Source organism: Ptychodera flava, chromosome 6, assembly GCF_041260155.1.
Source record: "Ptychodera flava strain L36383 chromosome 6, AS_Pfla_20210202, whole genome shotgun sequence".
NCBI lineage: Eukaryota > Metazoa > Hemichordata > Enteropneusta > Ptychoderidae > Ptychodera > Ptychodera flava.
This window is the reverse complement of record NC_091933.1, coordinates 6,378,928-6,400,835: the sequence shown is the minus strand read 5'-3', so window position 1 is coordinate 6,400,835 and position 21,908 is coordinate 6,378,928. Positions and strand designations below refer to the sequence as shown.

Sequence of the window (21,908 nt, the reverse complement as noted above, 5' to 3'; positions counted from 1 at the left end):
CTCGTTGAGTTCCTTGCACGTTTCAAGGAAAGAATATTGAACAAATTTCGGTGTAGTTTGCTCGTAGTGATTGAGGTCAATTACCGCAACCCCTAAAGTTTGGGCGTTGGCGGCGTTGTTCATTTGAAGTGTTCTGAATTTGAGTGGGTCATCATTTTTACTGTGACCCAGATTTATGTAAACAACCCCTGGGAACAAAAGAACAAAAGATAACACAAAAGAGTATCAATTTCTAAGCTATTCGATTATGTGTTGTACCATGACCAGGATCGTACGACATCTTGTGAGGGGGTGGTCACACGCGCACTCACTGAAAAGATAATTTGCTGAACAAAATTTGCCAAAAAATTAGTCATGCTGATTTTTGAAAGCATTATTAACATAAGGGTTGACGAAAAAGTATAAATTTGGAAAAATAGTATTCACGCTACGCAAAATCGCAAAAAAACTAAATTGCGAGTGGGTCTCCTCAGACTGAGCGTCCCCTATTCCTAAGATTGCCTTCCCGTTGCGGATTTTGGAGTCAGAACTAGCCACGTTTTCGCGTTCTGTAAAACCGACCAATATCGTTTGACGCAGCTAGCACCGATCTGAAGTCTACAGATGCATCGGGCCGAGCAGGTAGTCGAAATTTGGACAGATCGTGCTAGCAAGCCGTATTTACGTCGTTTTGTTACTTTATGTCTGACTGGACTAGACTAGCTTTAAAAAGTAAGTGAAACATGAATTATGTTCTAAAATAGAGGCGAGAGAGTGTATTTCGTGTTTGAAACGCAGTGCACTGCATCGATCGCAACTGCAAATACACACGACGGCAAATATAAAGTGCTGCTACGCTAGACTCTCTCTCGATATTGGTTTAAACGAATAATACGGAATATGCAGCGAGTAAAGCCTCTGAGTATATAAACATTCTTAGAGGAAAAAGTTTCAAGTTTGTCTAAAACTGTTCAATAGTACCAGCAATTGACTAGTAATTTGGGTTTTTATGTGGTTTAACACAAAACACGCGCACGCGAAACCAACTGAATGCCAAACTGGGCTAACAAACTTGACCTACTTTATGACACGCACGGCATCATGAAATTTTGGGCTAGCTTTAGTACAGTGTTGGTCGAGCGTCGGTATAATTATTTTTGGTAACTTTGTAACTGATTATTGTACTCCTCTATTCTTGTGGCATATGTCATTCACAGTCTTCGGTGGCGTTCGTACATTTCTCTGCCTCATATGACTGTGTGCACACCTGCCCGTGACCTGTCTCACCACGGCGGAATAACTCAATAAGGACATTCTCAGCAAATTTGTGGATATCTCAGCTTTCGACAAAGGTACAGATAAAATTCAAATACAGAGAGTTACCATTACTGTACGAACTTTATATTGGTATATTACATGTCATGCCACAGATGCCATTGGTACAATGACGATGTCAAAGGTCAATGTCAAAACGAATGGTGGATGAGAAAACTTGTACACATCCGCCGGATGGTGGTACAGTGTATGGATCACATCATCGATCAGTCCGATGATAAAATTGCACAAAACTGAACCCATTGACTTACATTGAAAATGTGCATTGTCAAAAAAACCATCAGATTACGTTGAAATAAGGAGTGAATAAATATTACAGGTCAACAATCGTTCCTTTGTTGATAGGAGTTGAAAACACCGAAAAATGCATAACTTTCTGGGGAAAAAAGATATTTGCCGAGTATAAAGTGAATGCAGATTTCTTCTTTATTTTCGGATGTCTTTCCTCAGATCTGTTGGATAAGCTGAAGGATTTAGTTTTTTTTATCCTTACGTCGACACTGATATTAACCCAAGTCCTTGGAATGACACTGCAGGTGACGTAAGAGTCGGCCATACAATTACTGTCAGTAGTTTGACTTTGTCATCGTCATTGTCTCTGTCGTTGTTATTGAATGGTGCAATTTCACCCTCTACTTGTCAGGGAGGACAATGATAATCATCAAATGCCAGCTGTAGAATGTGTTTTTTTATACCTCATAGTAGCCAAACTGGATCTCTATTGAATAATTTTACAGAACACCATATTTGTGTTACTACATGAAGTCAGTTCCACTGATCAGCGGTTTCATGGTTCAAAAGAGTGATGGACAAATATCAGAATTGTTGGTCTTTACTTGTAAGATTGTGAATTTTCAGTCAGTCAGTCTGAGAACTCTTCAACCTATTATCAAATTATCAAACGTAGGTTTTACTCTTTATTCAGTTTTTTTTTTATTCCTGTATGAAATCAAAGGTGATTGAGCGGCTGAAAGAATACGTATTATGGGCATAATAAGCTCTTGACCAGCAGAGTGGGTTAAATGATGACTTCCCAACAGGCAACTGGCCAAGGCAGGACACGGGACCGGAGTGGCTAGATGTGAAACGAAGACTTCACTTTATAGCAGTTCACTTATATAATTTTTCTGTGTTTGATAGTGTACCGGTGATCTGTGACATCTATGGAATCATTTGAAAATGGAAACAGGAACATGGATGACAGGTGTCTTCGATTTTGTTTTTTATCGTCAATGAGTATCAATGTTGGAACACGATGAGAACTAAATATGCAATAACAAATTAAAATAAAAACAACTGCAGTACATGAAAATTCTGTAATGTCTCCATTGGATCCCAACTCATGACCTGTTACCCACACTCACCCGGTTTTGTGTTAGCTGTTAACAATATGGCGGTAAAATACAGAAGTGATAAGCCGCTTAATCAAGTTATGTATCAAACTCATCACTCGATTTCTTTCACTTGAGTTATATAATGGTTCTCTTTATGATTTGCCTTAACGTCTTATAATGAGCACTGTGGTCTCTTAATACGTCGCTTGGTTCAATACCGTATATAGTATGGTTTAATTTGATGTATGCCATGTGCTCTATAAGGAAACCAGGCTTTCGATTTTTCAATTGCTTGCAATGGTTCTCACACTTTATGTCGTTTCGGGGATTTCTGAAATCAAACTTGACCCCTTTTTGAAGTTGGGATAAATTTCAAGCCTTTTCTTAGTACTTATATTCCAAGCGTTTAAAGGTTTGTTGAAAGAGGCTGAGATAGTGTTTCACATCTTTGTTGTTTATCCATGATTGCTGTGTCAAGTAATGGTTGACACTCTGTTTGGTGTGACAGATAATTTTCTGTCATAGCCTTGAAAAAAGTTGTTGGTTTTGGAGAGAGAGGAGAAAGATGTGATTTTGTCTTCATAGGGAGCTGACTTTGATTGGCTTTTCAGCGGTTTCTTTAAATTTGAGAGAAGAATTTTTTGCCCGCTGTTCGCTATGCTCTTCTCTGACACCTCGATGCAGGAGGATTTGGTTGTTTGATTGTCTGATTTAGTTATCGATTGCAGTTATCTATAGTTTTATTTTGAGATATGAAGAGGTCAGTGGAACCAACATTTGCGTCACATATCATGGTACCAACTGCACGAAACATGAAAACAGCGAAAACGACCGATATCACGCATCAGAAAAGGGGGAACTAAAACTAAACACCAATACTACTAACGTCCTACTGACAAACTCTACCCTACACTTGAAAAATAAAATCATTTGTAGTAGTTTCTCTTGTGTCTCTCCTCTTTCGTACAAACCTATTCGGAATTTGGCAGCTTCGGCCAGGTTTTCCTAGCGATTGAACACGTTTCCTTTGAGTCTGCGCAGTTGTGAGCTAGTTGAAACTTCCCTGTACAGAGCACCCACCTCACTCCACTCATCGCCTTCACCCCACTCATCGCCTTCACCCCACTCATCGCGTTCACCCCATTCATCGCGTTTCACATGAAAACAGAACACAAATCATCGCGTTCACCCCATTAAAACATTCACAAATCCCACACTTGAACCAAGTCTAACTCTACCCGGCAGAGCTTCAAAAGATTGTTGCATTAAACCTGGACCAAGAACAAGATCTACTGAGACGTTGACCGGTGACGTTGCATCAAATCGGACTCGACGACTAAACAACTGTGAGTAAGCTTACACATGCAAACATTACTGCTTGCTGCTACAATTTTTGATAAATCTGAAAAGGTAGCATCAATCAGAGACAGATAGCTGGTAGAACTTCAGTTAATGATACTGATGCATGAGATCGAGACTTTGTGATAAATGTGTACATGTAATATGTACTCTGTGTTGTATTTGAGTCATATCCATACATTACCTACATGTAGAGATATTCGTTTTTGAGTTTTCATAATGTATCAGTCGTTTTGTCAGAAGATATTTGGTATCATTATCGCTTTAATACTTTGGAGCATTGTACATATTATCTCAGGTGTTGTGGTGGAAAAATTAGATATTACTAGTAGATAATAGCACATTGTAAATAGACTTAAGTAACTAGTGTAATATGGGGTTCACATCTAGGCCCAGGGCCGGCCAGAACTAATCCGGCAGAATGTGAGAAGATAAGCTAATCTTTTGTCTGCGTTCACATTACGTTCAACGCTGTCCTAGATCATTGCGTCAACGCTGTCCTAGATCATTGGTAGCGTCTAGCTAAGGGACTGGTCAGTTTCTTCAGCCTGGGGGGGCCGGTGGATTCATGGGGGGTCACCCTGTTTTTGACTTTGGTGATAGGGGGGATCACCATGTTTTTGAAATGCCCAATAGGGGGGGTCAGTGTGTTTTTGAATTTTGACACAGGCTCATCATTGCCTAAAATGCTAGTGTCAGCCACAAAATTCATCATTCAGTTGTATTTTTCGGCGCGCCCTTCGGGCGCGTAACTTTAATAATCAGTCATATTTTTCAGCACGCCCAACTTTAACATATCAAGCATACATACATCAGAGATATCTGTATGTTCAATATTTTTCAGCGTGCTCTTCAAGCTCATTACTTGAATATATCATACATCTTTCAGCATGCCCTTCAGGTGCATGACTTTAATATACAAGGCATATATATCAGAGATATGAGGATGTTTCATAATTTTTTGGCGCGCCCTTCGGGCGCCATACTTTCAGAGATATCTTGATGTTTGCTAAGTGAAAGTGTACCATTATGAAATCTGCATTTCATATGAAAAGGATGACAAATTCCTGATACTTTTCTGTTCAGTCTGTGAGAATTCAGTATGAGAAAGCAACATGCACAAATATTTCACAATATATATTTGATACAGTGACTTATTTTAGAGATAGAAAAATGACAAGATATCTTTCCTTCTCATTGATGCAATTATTTTCCTTTGTTTCATAGGTTTTCTGTAGAAAGATGCTTTTTTATGAACAAAATAACAGTTAAAAAAGGCAGTTTTTGTCATTATTAGCTGTACTTTTATGGTTTCAATGTTACACAAGAAAAGGTCCTCTCACACACTGTACACATCAGATTTGGCTAAAAAAGCTCTCTATGGCTCCTCAGTAGATTTAATTGGATGCTTGGCAAGTCTTAACACCCATCAAAGTTTTTGATTCACTGCTTTTTCCTCTTTGATATTAATGATTGACATCCATTTCTGTACAACAGTTCAGGACATCTAATCTGGTTAAGCAGAGAAAGTGTGAAATACATTCACAGCTCATTCAAAATACAGCTCATTCAAATGTACTGTATTTAAACTTTAAGATTGACACTTTGAAATTCCTATCTTACAACTGACATGTCAACAATTTCACTAAAACATAGAATGACTATTTAAAATATAAATATATGTAAAATGTAATATATATATATATATATATATATATATATATATATATATATATATATATATATATATATATATATATATATATATATATATATATAATTTATGTCCATCTTTTGTTTTACCTTTGTCGCGCCCGGGGGGGGGTCACCCTGTTTTAGAAATTTGGAATAGGGGGGTCACCCTGTTTTCAAAATTTGGAATAGGGGGGTCAGCCACTTTTTGACGTCGGCAAAAAATAATCCATCGCCCCCCCAGGCCGAAGAAACTGACCAGTCCCTAACCGTCTAGCCTAAACTGCAACTGTCCACAACCGAGCCTGCAGCGGGATTTACTGCAGGTCTGCTGCCCATAATCTGGCTAAGTTCTTCGTAAAACATACAGGTCTTTCTTCCCCGACCGCTTGTCCTATTATTATCAGAAACTTTTTTGAATTCGGACTTCAAATGTTTCATCTTACGTTTGCATTGATCTGGGCTACGATCAAACCCATGCTCTGACAAATGCTGTGAGATGATATTGTACGCGATTCGATCCCTCGACGTGCCGTCCATCAGATTTTTCACCATATCTTCGTTCCAAATGCCTAACTAAAGACACTTGATTTCTTCCGTAGCCCAGTTGACTCCTCGACTCGCCCCCGGTGGTGGCAGTCCCCGGGTTGGTGGGTACCCATGCGCGTTACCAAATTCACGGAAAGGGGGTGTTTTTCTTCAGTCATCTCGGGGATTCTAGGTCCGTGAAATCGAGAAAAAGGGTACTTTTTCAGAGTAACCTCCGAGATTAGGGGTAGTCCTTTCCCTAGGACACTAAATCTGGTCTAGTCTCACTCACAAAGAAAATGAAAAACATGTATACAAAGTCAACCTCCAGGGTCAACCCTGGAAGTCAACATACTAACCTCCTAGATTTCGAAAATAAGGGTATGTTTTTTACAGCTAATTTCTCCCAGATTTGCCACAAATAGGGGGTGTTTTTCTCAGAAATATTCTAGGAAAGGGGGTACTTTTCAAACTTGGGTAACAAGCATGGGTACCCACCAACCTGGGGACTGCCACCGCCGGGGACTCGCCATGTCTAAAATGATACTGAATTGTCGAATAGGTCAAAGACTATACTACATATCAACTACACAGGGCGTCAACTGGGACCTGAGTCGGACAAAACGCGTTCACATACGCTGTTTACTGCTCGCCAGAGACCTGGGTCGGCCACAAACCACCCCTCTCGACTAGGACAGAATTGTCCGGACAGTGGCCGGCCAAAACCGTTCACACCTGTTTTTTTGGTCGGCCACGAACCTGGCTAGGACAAGGGCCTAGTCTTTTTTGGCTATGTGAACGGCCCTTAAAACATTATCCGGTGACCAATTTGCAGAATCCCTGGACGGATCACGTTTTAGTAAAGTTAAGGCGATCGTCACGACAAGAGTTTTGACATTCGCCCGTCGTCACCAATAAAAAGCTGATAAATAAGTAACTCTGGGCTTTTGAATTTTATCTATGCGAGCTTCTTTTCGGGATACAATGTTTTCATTGTACAAGCTCACCTAAAATAACGTCACGCTTGCCATGACAACTGCTCTTCGTGACACACCCACTACGGATTTTCATACACTATTGGTATGATTGCAGACAATCTGATTAAATCATATCGGAGAATAGATAAGCTTTCTGAAAACCCTTATCAGTTTAAATTTCATCGGGGACGGAGGGAAGGTTTCGGTTCTGGCCCATAGGACTATCGGGGCCTTCTCACTCTGGAAGTTTCTCCCTCTTGATGAGGGCTTATTGTGGACCAAGTGAATGCCATTTTGTAAATGGCATCTGACTTTGATGGAACTTACTGGAGACAATTGCCATACGAAGACACATTCCTATTCTAAGACCTTGGGATTCACATAGAGCAGAACCAAGTCATAAATTTCGTATTGAAATTGTCAGAGCAAGTTCATCGATTAGCTTTTAGATGAAGTCCGTGTAGCCGTGGATTAAAAAAAGGAGACTGGCGACAAACTTCGATCAAAACAGATTGAAGTGGCCTTGTCCGTTTACTGCTGATTAAAATATGAAACGACCAAGCTCCTGCTACCGTTGGGTTGAGTGTATCCAAAAAACGGAGAGAAGAACGGGTGTCAATTTGTGCAAACTGGGACTAAGATCTCGCGCATGCGTAGAGGTGAAGTGCAACTGGGCACCGTTGTCCTGCCTGTCGGCTGCTTGTTTAGAATCATTTTGAAGTCTTTGGAGCAAATTGAGTTTCTACCGCTTGTTATTGTCAAAAGTGAAAACTGGAATATTTTACTCATGTAGTCAATAAGCGGTATAGCGGCCATTTTGAATTTCACAAGGAAATACGGGTTGGTAAATTGCGTTTTGTTGTTACCTGATTTTATTCTTGACTATAACGTAGAACGCTTAAAAGGCCAGGGACTTGATCCCAGGGATCAAGTTTGTACTAGTCTGGAAGAGGATTACGGAGTGTCACAGCCTTTTGTTTTCGATTGAAATTGTAACGTAAATGTCCTTGCAAGGGCATTTCAGCGAACGTTCAAAGCATTTTGTTGCTAGGCGTCTTATTGCACCTCGCCTCTGTAAGCTTATATAGGGTTGAGTGCAATTAGTCCCATCATCAAGAAATTGACCACAAGATTATTAAAAGATATTTTAAATACTTTTTATTTGACCACAAGATTATTAAAATATATTTTCAATACTTTGTATTTATCAGGTCATTTCTAACATAATGGAATGAAAATAACCTTATTTCTTTGGTTTTCCGCCGACACATTTAGAAAGGGGGTGCCCCAGCACACATTCCCTCAAAACACAGTCAGTTTGCTATCTGGTTTATGACAAGTCACGTTATCAAGATATAATTCTTTGGTACAACAAGGGTCACTTTCTGGTGTGAAAACTGCGTCTTCGCAGTAACAGTGCGTTTGAAAAAAAAACTCCCGCATTGCTCTTTCATATTTCGAATTGACACAATACTTTAATTCTTCCAGAATCTAAATCGATTTGTCGGGTAGGAACTTTTTTGTGAAACCTGGATAAAACTAAAATATTGAAGACATAGTTTTTATCCGACAATAAACGACATTCAATTGTCCCCCCTAATTTTCAATTTTTACATAATGTAGATGCTATGAGATGTCGCAATTCTAATCCCATGTCCATCGTAATTAAATCCGGCATATTGCGGCTTTGGTTGAACTTCAACCCATCAGAAGACATAATGCCGTCATGTTATTGGCACACCTGTTGAACAAGCTTACAGATTATTCTGTCGGCTAAATATAAAGAACTGTATGAACTACAGACAACATAACAGCTGCCAACAATGAGGTCCCTGTCTCCAGTTTTGTCTGCAGCAATACTTGCCACAAACGCGAAAGATGAAGTGACCTGGGACTGACCCGTAGCGAATCGAGAAAATAATGATGCAACATATTATCAGTGTTAGGCACCTGTTGTTTATATTCACAGATTCCTCATATAAAAACACACACTCATGCACTGACAATACTCCGCCCATTCCAACAATGAAGCACGTATAGTTAGCGCACAGGCCCTTACAGTCAGAGACAAGTAGCACTGTATACGGAATCTGTCAGTCTGGTGTCGACCGATGACAGCGACCTTGCGTCACCACTGCGGACGGCCAAGATAAGTGCAGAATTGGTAATGCATGTATTTCAAATGATTCTCTCGAACGACATGTTCAAATCGATTAACGTTGGTGCACCATGGCGATGACTTTGATCGCCAAATTTCGCGACAGGTACAGCAATGGAGCATTTCTGAATACTAGGCTATTCAAAACCTGACAAAACAATGTGTTGAAAACATCGGTAATATGAAGCTGTGCCGAACAAGCCTTTCAAAAGTATTCCACGATATTGAGTAGCTCCATTACAAAAATATTCCGTAGACTCGTTTCTCGTTTCCCATTGCACATAACGGGATAATGGCAACTTTATGTTTTGCCTAAAATTTGTGCCTCAATTTACTAAACTGCCACCGTACTACTCAGTAGTAACATTTCCTAGCTTATTCAGTGCCATTTATTAAATTAAAGAGTCACGTCTAGACTGACCGCGGAAGTAATCGAACACGTGATTTCATCTATAGAGTGTGCGACTAATTTAGAGGCAGGTCCCAAGGAATAGTAGGATAAGGGTGCATCTTATGATCGCTAGGGTAAGTCCACTGTCTTTTAGTTTTGACGATAGCCCTGTGTAGGTCCATTATGATTATAAAGTTTTCAAGTTGTTTGGTAATGTACGCATTCTCATATTATCAGACTTTGAAAAATTAAATTAAGAATTCTGTTTTATTGAGTGATGAATAAAATATAAGACAGGGCAGTATTTATCTCAGAACGGGGCAACTGGTCCACGTTGCATTGGGGACGCCTCCCGACTACCCGTTCTAGAGATCAAATTACCCATTCCTCGTCAACAAAGAGTGTCAACCGGCCAATATAGGAAAGGGGGAATTTTAGTAATGTATATCGCGAGGACCATTCATCAATGGATGTCTTGATGAAACGTCACATCGCTTAAGGTAGTATGCGCCTCGAAAGTGAAAGACTTAAACTTTTACTCAAATTTTCCTTTATGAAACTTTGAATCATTTTCTTACCAAAGCAAGAATAAAAATCTGGGGTCATCGTGCAAATTTTGGTACTAGAGAAACAAATTACCCAAAATTTACCGATATTTGAAATTCAAAATGACCGCAATCCCTGTATAAACTCTATAGAGAAAAATATAATTTTCGATTTCCGAAAAACTAAGACGGTGAAAATTTTTCTTTCACCAAGAACTTTAAAATGAGCCCCGACAAGTGGTAGATTAGGAAAGAATTGTAAAACTTCGAAAGTCCGAACATCTGTCCACGAGACACATTCTACTCGTTATAGTCCTGAAGACCGACTTTGATCATTGACCCTCCATAAGGGCAAGCGACGCTTGTATGACGTGTGTCCAAGATGCACCTAACACTATAAATAATGAAATGCAGAGATTAACCTTGTCCTTCAGCCGCAAGTAGACCTATGTTTAGTTGTGGTACGTGGTATTCAAAAGAAATATTTTCCAGCTGGAAAAATTGCAAGATTTGCCTTGAAAATAAGCTGGCTACCGGCAATATTCTACAAATATTGTCGGCCGTGACAGACTTTCATGACGTTTGTATCAACGAAAATAAAAAAAAAAGGTGTAAGGTCATGGAGGGGTCATCAGAGCGGTAGTCTTGTGCCAATACGCACTGTCCTGAGATGCAGGTTTCTTCGGTTTGGCAGATAATTCACGTGATAATTTAAAGAGCTTTGGTCCATTGCAAGAGTCTTTGTTTCAACAGCTTTTTACCGTGTGAATCCGTACTTACGTAGGGCTGCTAATCTTCCCAATAGGAAAAGTGAAAGTCTAGTACTTGACACACTCAAAATTTTAAGGAGTTAATAAATAAGCGATGGATATCGATCAAAAGTGGCCTTTATCGGCCATCATTTGGCAATGTTGACAAGTAACGGTTACTGGAGTGCATAACGAGGCCTCAGCTTGTACCATCATGTACTAGTAAGTTTATTCCTAGCTGAATTCACACTTACAACCTTACCAGGTATCGAACTCCTAACATTCATTTAACTCAGCTCCAAAGACAAAAGAGTGTCACTGACAAACGATATGGTGTCTCTTTGTGCCGTAGCAGATGGCTCACCTTATTACGTAAACAGATAACGGTGGCATTAATATTGATCCATCTCTGCGACCACTGCGCTGCCAACGTGCATCGCGGCAAATTAAAATTCTTCAACAGAATTGATAACGCTATGATTTGTTACTTCGGTATGTTTAGGTATCGGCTGCCCTTCCCCCCTGTCAATGCAAGGCTACTAGTCCACTGACGACTTTCTGGAAGCTGTCGAAGATCTAAAAAGTACGAGGATGCTAACAGCGAACAGGAACAGATCTCTGGCCAACCGAAAGGTAGGATTAACCCAGCCATGAATACGTGTAGGCCTACAAGCAAACACTCCATGAATGATACACTGTTGAACTATTACTACACGCTGACATGCTATTTTCAGGGAACTGTAGTGATGCATGTCATCTAAGGACGAGGGCTAACTCTGTGGAGTGACCGTGAGCAAACGAAAAGATCTGAGCGCTATTTATAGGCATCCTGCGAACTCGGAAAGCGATGAAGTGTAAACCGACCATGCGGTTTCTCTGAAGTCCCGTACGTTATTTCCCCATGCTATGAATGTATGTGTTTGCTGATCACGTTCATGCAATATTTCCTGTGTATCAGGTATGACGATTGCAATGTCAAAAATAAATAACTGAGAATTGATAATTTCCAGTTTGGTGATGTCATGTATGGTGGTGGTATCATGACGGTATACAGTCGTCTCGCTTCGTTGTTGATGTCAGTGACTGCCTTGAAATACTATCGTCCATACGATTTTGAACACTGGTCGTCGCTATTTTCTTCTGATGAATCCAGTAAAACAGCTACAATAATTTCAATATATACTTTTCTATATGTAGCATGACATGTTGCAATGTATCGCATCAAACGTTATTTGTATTGAAAACATGAATAATACTTAAGAAATTGACATGGTCTCAATTTTCAATTGACCGAGAAACTCCGTTTGTCCTTCTATGGTTATGGGGTTGTGTCAGATAACAATTTATTTTGAATTGTGTAAAGACCATCTCGGCCGTTTATTAGTACGGTTATAACTGGTTTTCTTAAGTCCTTTGTTGTAAGCAAAAAATCGAATCCGCAATTTTTAAGTTTCCACAATAGGTGGTATCGATTTTGGGTTATGGCGTGTACATACCGCATGGACGTACTCAACGAGCTAGACAACCACTAAAGTTGACTGAAGTGGCACACGCCATACACGTAGAAGCAGCTGACCGGGGAGGGTTGTCCAACCAAAATATGAACGCAGCAGTGCACTGCAACTGCGTGCCCACCACACACGGACGGATACTCTTGAACACTGCAAGTACAATGTTTATAAAATAATAAGCATGCTTCCCGAAAAACACATAAAAAGAGTGTGCGAAGGACCAAAGTGCTAAGAGAACCTTCGCGCCACGTTATCAGGGTATTTATTGTATGTTGCCCGCAAAGCATTACTACGTACGCTGAATGACAAGGGAAATTTGATGAATGCATCTTGAGCGTCCAAGTTGCCGAACGTTGTTACATAAGTATGGAGTTCGTAAGGTTGATGAGCGGCAAGTGGTAAACTCACCTATAGCACTAGCTTGCAACTGAACTTGTAAAAATCACTTTCTATTTGAACATTACGGCCTTTCAATAAAAACAAGACAACAGGGTTCCGTTATTTTTCCATATTATAATTTTCAGGTCAATATTCCTTTTCGGTGTCGATGTTCTGCTACGCACGGCACTTCAAATCACTCCCCCTCCTTTCTGACTTTGTGTGACCTCCCACATTCGTCGTCCTTTCTATATTTTGAGTTAAAAATAAAATTGTACCAAAGCTATCTTTGTGCTACAACTATACTTAATTAATATTAATTCATCTCTGAATAAATTTAGACTACGCTTTGAAGAGGTCAATTCTTGGTCTCCAGATGTTATTTTAAAGTTCATATTAACACTTCCGTGCATTTGCATCGCGTGACTATTTATAGAAACGGCATTTAGGTTGCGTTTCATAATTTAATTAAAAAAGAATAATTTAATGAAATACAAGTAAGACGTGATACACTCATTTATCTGCGGCAGCTATGAATAGTTTTTTTTGCGAGACAAAAGAGGGGCCCTATCTCATCTCAGCTCACAGTCGATGTTGTCGCCCCATCAACGATCGACATGGAGATAAAATGGGGTTTTTGACTTCGATTACACTGTACTGAATATGTTACATGTATAGGCCTTAAACACTGAAACTACATCGACCAAACGAGTCTGTATAAAAGCGGACAATTTCATCAAATTACAAGTATTACGAACCTGGCGACTGATGCCAATTGTCCAGCCACTGTCATTCATGCTGATGAAGGGTTACCGGACGGACCCGAAAGCCACAGTAGCTTTATCTGTTGAATGCAACGGTTAAAAACTACATCATGAAAAATAAGGAAGTTGAATGGTCCAACTGCTTTATTCGTACATGTATGTTATCCACGATAGAAACATAGCGAGGGGCAATCTTGACGTCACATCGAAACTTTAAGATGGTTCTTAGAAGCGCAAATCATTGATCTGATAAAATGAGCTTTACGACGGGGGCTATTAAGTTCATATTCAGATATCACCCTTCAATAATGTGATTTAATTTCATCCGAGAGCAATTCTTTTACGGACTGTGAATTGATTGGTCGAAGGCTTTCTGCAATATTGACAATCACTGTTATTATCGCAATTTTCCGATGTAAGATGTTAAATCATTGTTTGTTTTATTTTCCTGTGTTGGGAGTGCACCGTTAAGAACATTAACAACTATGACAAAACAGCCAGCACGTTCATATTTATTTCAACATTTAACGATGATTTAACCAGATATTTCCCTCACCAGTTTTGCCATTTCTTGCAGATATTTTTCGGTGTCACAGGCTGTCTGTCGCTCTTTTATATCGCTTCCTATGTGTACAGCACGCTAAGTTACCCCAACATCTCAGCCGTCTTCCAAGCCGCTGAATTCAGGTAGGTAAACCGTTTTGCTGAATGCAGTAACGTTAGTTGGTGGCGTAAATTTTATTTCCCATAAAACTCATGCCACACTAATAATGATCTTCTATTAGCGAAATAGGTTACATTATTTGCCGATGAAATCGTACCGGCATTGTGATACTAACAGCTCACGTCATTTCTCCAAGTATTTGTGCTATGTATTCACGGTACTATACATTTGGTATGACCACATGATGACGTCAGTTTCGATACAAATCGCACAAAGTACCAACTAGCCAATTTTTCGATTTTAATTGGGTAGCTCATGGGTTGTTTTGCGATTACGATTAGGGGCGAAATGGTCCTATGTAACTATGCTAACTAATATTTCGTATATTTTCTTCAAAGAAGCAGTTTTCCGGGTCTGAAACGGGCGTTATCGGAGACGTCGTCAAACTCAACGTGTTTCGGTAGCTACGACGTAGCGTACCTTTTCAACCGGAAGACTGGGAGCACTACCCTGGTGACGTTGTTACACAGGGCCGGCAGGAAGTATGGATACACACTGAAAAGAGAAATTGCCTTCCACAACTCTGAAGCTTACAGCGGCCTTATGAACTTCTTCCACCTGGACGGTGTTAACCACCCGAGCGCTTTGCAGGACACCGGCAACAAAAAGACTATGAGCATCCATAAACGCAACGGCGTTTTGCTGCCAAACCAGGTGAATATGCTTCAAGTCAACAGGGGTTCCATCGAAAGTCACCCGAAGTCAATCGAAACAATGTTTGTGTCAATTGTGCGGGACCCTGCGAGTAATTTCCGCTCGGTCTTCAACTTTTTCGACATTTCGAAAAAGTACATGAACGATAAAAATGGCGACTTCGGAATGTTTCTGTCGGACCCGGGCCATTACCGACAGCGAATGCCCAGCGGCTCGCTGGCTTGGGCCATCACTAGAAACAGTCAGACATGGCACTTTGGTTTACATCATGTCTACCACGACAAGAAGGATGTCGTCGACCGCTACATCGATCAAATGGAGAGGGAAATCGACCTGGTCATAGTCAACGAGTATTACGACGAGTCGTTGATTCTACTAAAGAGGCTTCTCTGTTGGAAAATGGAAGACATTCTCTACCTTGCCAGGAGGGTAAGCGACAAACACGAAACTCTGACGTCGGACTCCCGAGCCAAAATCTACCGATGGAACAGCGCCGACGTCAGATTGTACGAAAGGTTCAACCGGACTTTGTGGAGGAAGATCCACGACTACGGCGATGGCTTCGAGAAGGAGCTCAATCTTTTCAGAGCGCTAAAGAAATCGGTGACGGAAGATTGCGAACGATTTAACTCTCTCCGGAAAGAAACCATAGATTACTTGTCACGACAGGGAACTTACATCAAAGATGGACGGCTTTACTGCAAACACGTTGCAGCATGGTTTTCGTTCGAGACTGACATAGCATACAAAGTCATTGGGCCTGGAGAGTTTGAGGTGAAGCCGACGGGTCCTGGCAAAAAATGTAAGTGTACACGCCTGGCTTTTTGTAATTATTGAAACGTTTCCTGGACACTTGCTACCATAGAAATTATTCGACATTTCAATTACCAGCGACAGCATGGTCACGTCTTTAAATTGTGGATTTAGTTTTACTGGAGATCAAGTCCAAGGTGCGGGGAATCCATAATACGGGTCTTACAAGTCACATGTACATCAGCGGTGATCACTGCAATGCCTATACCAGCTTTGTGCGTGAAAACCACCTCCTCTTCAATGTCAGCAGACCCTGAGCCTGCAACCGGGCTGATGCGCAGCGTCTCAGAAGCTAATACCCAATGGGATGGCTGAATCTTACCGTTATAATTGAATAATACAAATAGACTCCCTAAGTTGCTGTAAATAGTGATAATTGCCCAATCAGAGATAGCCTCCCGAGCACGCTGCACATCAGCAGCTGCAACCTGGCTAGCAATGACATCATCATGAATTTTATCAGGCCTTCCATGTTTGGTCAGTATTACACGTTTGGTGGATTTGCATATTACGGTAATACGTACAGCTGTCTGTCAAAGATTCCATGTTTCAACAAGGCGGCGCTGTAACGCGAAATGTTTGTAAACAATGTCCCCAGCTTGTACCGGTTCAAATGGAGTTCAATAGGTTAGGGAAAACCGATTCCAATTTTGTGGAAACCCCTCTTTCAACGTATCCTACGGAGACTCCAGTGTCCGATGTTCGTTAGTCAACCACCGCTTATGTATTTTAATGCCAAGATTGTTACTTAAAAAGTGATCGCAGCATTTGGCAGAGTTAGGGAACATGGACAATTGGAGCAGGCGTATGGAAAACGAACTCCCTGCATTTGACCTTAAAGACCAACTCTCTTAAACGAAAGTTTGGACATGCTAAAATCCTACGACGAAATTATGATCTGAACTTCCACCAAACACGATGCAAATTGCTGAAAATAGGTTATTGGAAGTTAAACTGAGAACAGATTTTTAAAAGCAAACATTTCAAATCAAAATCTGACCGGTGAATGAGTGTCAGGCGTAAACGTTTTTAATTTTCCAAGGCGTCACCTGCAGGAGCACGTCTTGCACTTCGGCTATAATACTCTGTAGTTTGACGTCGACGTCGCCACAGTGCAAATTTGCTCTAAACAACGCTAAACTATATGCTCTCTGAACGCAATGGATGCAGTGTTATCATCCAATTATCACACAACCTTTAAAGGACGGCCGATCATAATTTTAATATTTCTTTGCTAAACATCAAGAAATACATTTTCCATGTTTACCCTAAAAGGCTCTCCTGCCGGAATGTGTTTAGCCTTTTCTCTAAGATATTTACATACACCTCATATTAGTTCAATCTTGACGGGTGACGAGATTGCACTATCGATTTTGTTTGTCTGTGTGATTTTTTTTTGGGGGGGGGGGGGGGTGGACCTGGTGATTTACTTGTTAAATGATAATGGTTGCTGCAATTGATTTGATGTCATATTGACGAATCTGTTTACTTTTATGTTACCATAATCATTTTCTCATCTTAGCATAAACTTAAACTTCTTCACAGATCTAAGCACGAAACACATACAGAAGCCACTCGTCGAGGAGTTGGGCGCTACTTGTCTGAAAGTAACCTATCGTGAATACTCTTGGTGGTTCGGGTGGCCGATGAGGGCGCTAGATGTGTACGTCGGCATCGGTGACGAAGGGCTTTTGGAACATCCAAAGACTATGGCGCATAGAGGAAAATATAGCGCGATGTTCGAAATCGACACGTCAAAGAGTAACGTACAGGTAGTGTATTTCATATTTCAGTATTACAGCTATTATGGGTGACTTGATGTTGACACTCAATCGCATTCCCTTGTGCAATATGCTCGGATTAATTTGTTACCACTATGATCAATGAATCTTTAGATGAATAAATGAAAACAACAAAACACGCGAAGCAACAAAGCTGTCTTTGTACATGCAAATAAAAAAAAAAAAGAGATGAACACCATATCAACGACGTCGTCAACTAAAATCATACTGAACTCATGAGTTTTCTACACATATTCCAGTGGTCATATGTCTCTGTCTTATCTAAATAGGTCACGAGTGAAGCCAGGTATTCAGATGAAGACTATGTCATATCAGATGTCAGTTTACATCCGGGTACTTGTGGCACGGGCCGCTGATATTCGTCCAGCACACTTTTCATTTGATGTTTCAACGTTTAACAAGCACTGAAATGAGTTTACATATCGCTTGATATACTGAATGCGAACAACCCATCCAACCGCTTGCCGCTTTTTTCGTTCAGGAAAACAAAATGAATTTGTTTAACTTTTTAAAGTGTTATAGTTGCCAAATCTTGCGAATTACTGTGCAATCATCGAGCAACAAATGTCAGAGCGAGGACTTCCAGTGAGTTTTACGACGTTTAATGTAATTGTAGGGTTAGACTCTAATTTCTAAACTGTGATTTTTTTCCTGTATAGATACATAAACCCTGTTTAAATCGAGCGCCGAGCGCATTTGTGGAAACGACAAAGTTTTCAAGTTTCAAGTTTTCAGCTCATTACATTTCGACTTCCCAGTGTAGCCATTGGTTTTGCGGTGATGATGGTGACGATTTGTCAATAAACTGTTCTAAACCGATGAGCAAATCTCCATATAAGCTTATATTGTAAATCTACGTAACTTAGACGTTGTGCTCATGGATCCGTAGTTTCGCTTTCTGGACCCTGTGTCTTCGCTGACACTGAATCTAATAATCAAGGTCGAGCTCGCCGCTGTCAGTAAGAACACACGTGGACAAGAGCAAATTTCTTGCTGTCGTCGCTTCCGGACTCCCTGGCAAGTCCTTCTTCACTTCTCACAGCCATCGGGGTCCAGAAGGCGAGACTGTTGGATCGCCCGTTGGAAAGGGTACTATGTCCCAAAACAGCACGTACAGATATCTCGGAAGAAAGGACAGTGAGGGACTATTCAAAACCGCAGCTACCATTTTGCAATTTTCGTTGGCATAGCCATCATCACTACTTCAGATGTCCATGCAGCTCAAGCTGCAATAATGCATTGATTTCCCAGTTGAGGGCTTTCTTATCTGAATTAAATTTTACAGTTAAAATATTTGAAAATGTTATTTTTGCAGACATTCATTTTATGAATACAATTCGAAAAATACTGAATGTGGCTATATAGTAATGACTAATTTATTAATAAACTCTGTGTTTGTGTAAATGTGTTGCATCGTTATTTGGTTATAGGAAACGGTAGGATTAATATTGGCGGGAGTGCTTTCGTGTAAAAAATTTACTATTTTTTACAATCTATTACGAAGTCAAGCACCTTCGATTCATCATAAGCTAAACTACAAAGTTAACTCGCTGCATGTCACCGAAGTTCATATTACAATAACCAGTGTACTTCAGGTGCAAGACTGAGAACGCGAAAAAGATTTTTTGTGAATTGGGTGGGGGAGGGACAATGGCAATGTTGTCGAAGGTGTATTGAGCCCGTAAATAATGGAGTTGATCTACCACAGTTATGTTGTTATATGACTGCCTTATTCCCACTCTCTATTCCTCCAAAACATTCTGCCATAGCATTGTCCTCATTTCTTTGAGTCTTCTTCATTTCCGAGTATAAGCGCCCTCAGCGACTCACTTTTTAAACATCCCTGACCGTTCGTTCTGCATGCGGACGTGACCGCTGCCGGGTACCACGTAATACAGTAGATGAAAACAAAACGATAAGGAAAGTATATTGATTTGGATGGACAGATTATGATGAGCACAAAGACAGAAACATGCATTAGTGGATGTAAAGTTTCGCCCACAGAATCTGCACAGAGCGTTTCTACTGTAAGCTAAATCACTGCTGGGAGGCTTTGGCTGCCCTGAACACTGACTACTCCGGGATCCGCCTTTTTACATTTAGGAACAGTTTCTTTGTAGGGACTATGACTTTGGATTGAACTTTAAAACGCACAAGACGAAAATCCAGATTTATGCATTGCATAAAGGTGACATAAAGGATATTAAAGTTCTTCATTAATCACCTTTATGCAGCATAAAGCTACACCTGTAAACACCTTTATGCAAGCCCTTAAATAGGTATAATGGCTCACCACAATTAATCATCTTTATGCACCCTATTAAAGTTGCATAAATTTACTGCTTTATGTACATCTTTATGCACCTTTATGCACTTTTCAAAACGACCAGAATTTTGCTATAGCTTTCCTTTTTTCCTTGAATGCCATTGATTCTTTGTTGAAGACTTTCAATGTGCTATATGAATTATCATAAAAGCAATTCAACAATATAGAATCAATTGAATTTTTCTCGGGCAGGAGTGAATTCTTGAAAAACACTTATATCATTTCATTAAATTGCGCAGGCAGGTCAGAAATATCCTGTTGTGGATCTTTCCTCCATATCCACTAAGGAAATTTGGTCATTTTACAATGTGCATTTACTGAGTACTATTTGCATCCTACAATACCATGCTAATGATGAAGGGAGACTAGAGAATTAAGTTTGAGTTTAAGTTTGAATATAGATGACATACAGATGTGGCTAGTTAAAAGAGGGAGGTTCTTATCAGCTTTATCTTTTTTTAGCAAACTGACTGACTGCACAAATTTCAAAGAACAGATGACTTAAATCACATAAACATTATATATGGACATCAACTAATGCAAAAACCAGAAAATTGAAAATTGCCCCTTTAATGTTATTGTTTAATGCTATCAAAGTTCCACAAATTTCCAAAGAATGAAATGAGCCATTGTCAATCATGGATTCCCGTTCTTCATGGCGATCATTTATATAACACTTACATATATTTCACACACATGTAACATACAAACAATGAATCAATCTTATATGATCTGATTAATTTTATTGGAATTCAAATGAAAATCTGAGCTGAATTGATGTCAATAACAAAATAAAGAAAAACATTTATGTTAAATTCAATTTAAAACAGAATATAACGTGATTGAAATTTCCTGTCAGAGATCAAATTATACAATATTTTGCAAAACACAAAAGTAAATCACAAATTTGCTGTAAAATTCACATTAATAAAGAAAAGAATTCCGTTAAATGAAATTTAAAACTGAGGAAAAATGCACCGGAAATTCCCTGTAATAAATAACATAAATAAATATACTAACAAATCAAACAAGATTTTCACATTCTTTCATCACCAGAATTTGAATCTTCTTGATTTCCATCGACCCCCCTCATTGCCCACGACTCACTCACGATAAGGAAAGTATAATGATTTGGATGGACACATTATGATGAGCACAAAGATAGAAACATGCATTAGTGGATGTAAAGTTTCGCCCACAGAATCTGCACAGAGCGTTTCTACTGTAAGCTTAATCAATACCTGAGAGGCTTTGGCTGCCCTGAACACTGACCACTCCGGGATCCGCCTTTGTACATTTAGGAACAGTTTCTTTGTAGGGACTATGACTTTGGATTGAACTTTAAAACGGTCCGACATGACAAGCTAGTCACGACTCAGATCAGACCACAATCTACAAGTGTGACTTTTTCAATTCGAGTAGATGAACGGACCTTTTGAACAAACTGGGACAATAATCATATCTGCCCTGTGCGACTCGAATCGAGAACTTTACAAAAATCCTTGTGTTTGTTGTAGTGTGACAGCCTCGGGAGTTTATGTATCCAGGGGGGTTTCAAGTTGTTTGCGAAATTTATCATCTTGTTTATTGACTTGACGGTTTCAAAAAAATTAATCTAACTTCTGTGTACGCTCAAAGGAACAATTTTCACTGTAATCTTGTAATTTACAAGCATCGGAGATCTGTAGATTTCATCACTCTCTTTAGATGTACCTGAAGAAGCTCTAGCTATAGAGCGAAACGTCGTACGCAAGAAATACATCTCAGTCTAGACAAAATAACCAGACTGTCACCGTGCCTCTTTTCAACGTTTTTCTCATTCATATATATATATATATATATATATATATATATATATATATATATATATATATATATATATATATATA

At 39.7% G+C, this 21,908-nt stretch overlaps 1 protein-coding gene across 5 annotated transcripts; it reads left to right on the top strand.

Annotated features, from left to right (window-relative positions):
• Positions 1–552: 552 nt before the first annotated feature.
• Positions 553–19,064, top strand: LOC139134693 (galactosylceramide sulfotransferase-like). Of its 5 annotated transcripts, none has more exons than XM_070701662.1 (6): positions 553–711; positions 11,550–11,680; positions 14,278–14,387; positions 14,763–15,880; positions 17,437–17,663; positions 17,963–19,064. In XM_070701662.1, exons 2-6 carry the CDS (start codon positions 11,639–11,641, stop codon positions 18,047–18,049), a joined length of 1,584 nt encoding a protein of 527 aa, XP_070557763.1. In that variant the 5' UTR covers positions 553–711; positions 11,550–11,638; the 3' UTR covers positions 18,050–19,064. The 5 variants fall into 5 exon arrangements, with proteins under 5 accessions (XP_070557763.1, XP_070557762.1, XP_070557764.1 ...); XM_070701661.1 differs by lacking the exon at positions 553–711 and adding an exon at positions 3,720–3,994; XM_070701663.1 differs by lacking the exon at positions 553–711 and adding an exon at positions 11,147–11,269.
• Positions 19,065–21,908: the final 2,844 nt, after the last annotated feature.

Excerpts from the sequence above, each read along its gene's own strand:
- LOC139134693 (XM_070701662.1), top strand. The coding sequence starts at position 11,639 with ATGCTAACAGCGAACAGGAACAGATCTCTGGCCAACCGAAAG. Across the intron at positions 14,388-14,762 it reads TTCCAAGCCGCTGAATTCAG|AAGCAGTTTTCCGGGTCTGA; the intron begins GTAGGTAAACCG and ends TTTTCTTCAAAG. Across the intron at positions 15,881-17,436 it reads GACGGGTCCTGGCAAAAAAT|ATCTAAGCACGAAACACATA; the intron begins GTAAGTGTACAC and ends ACTTCTTCACAG.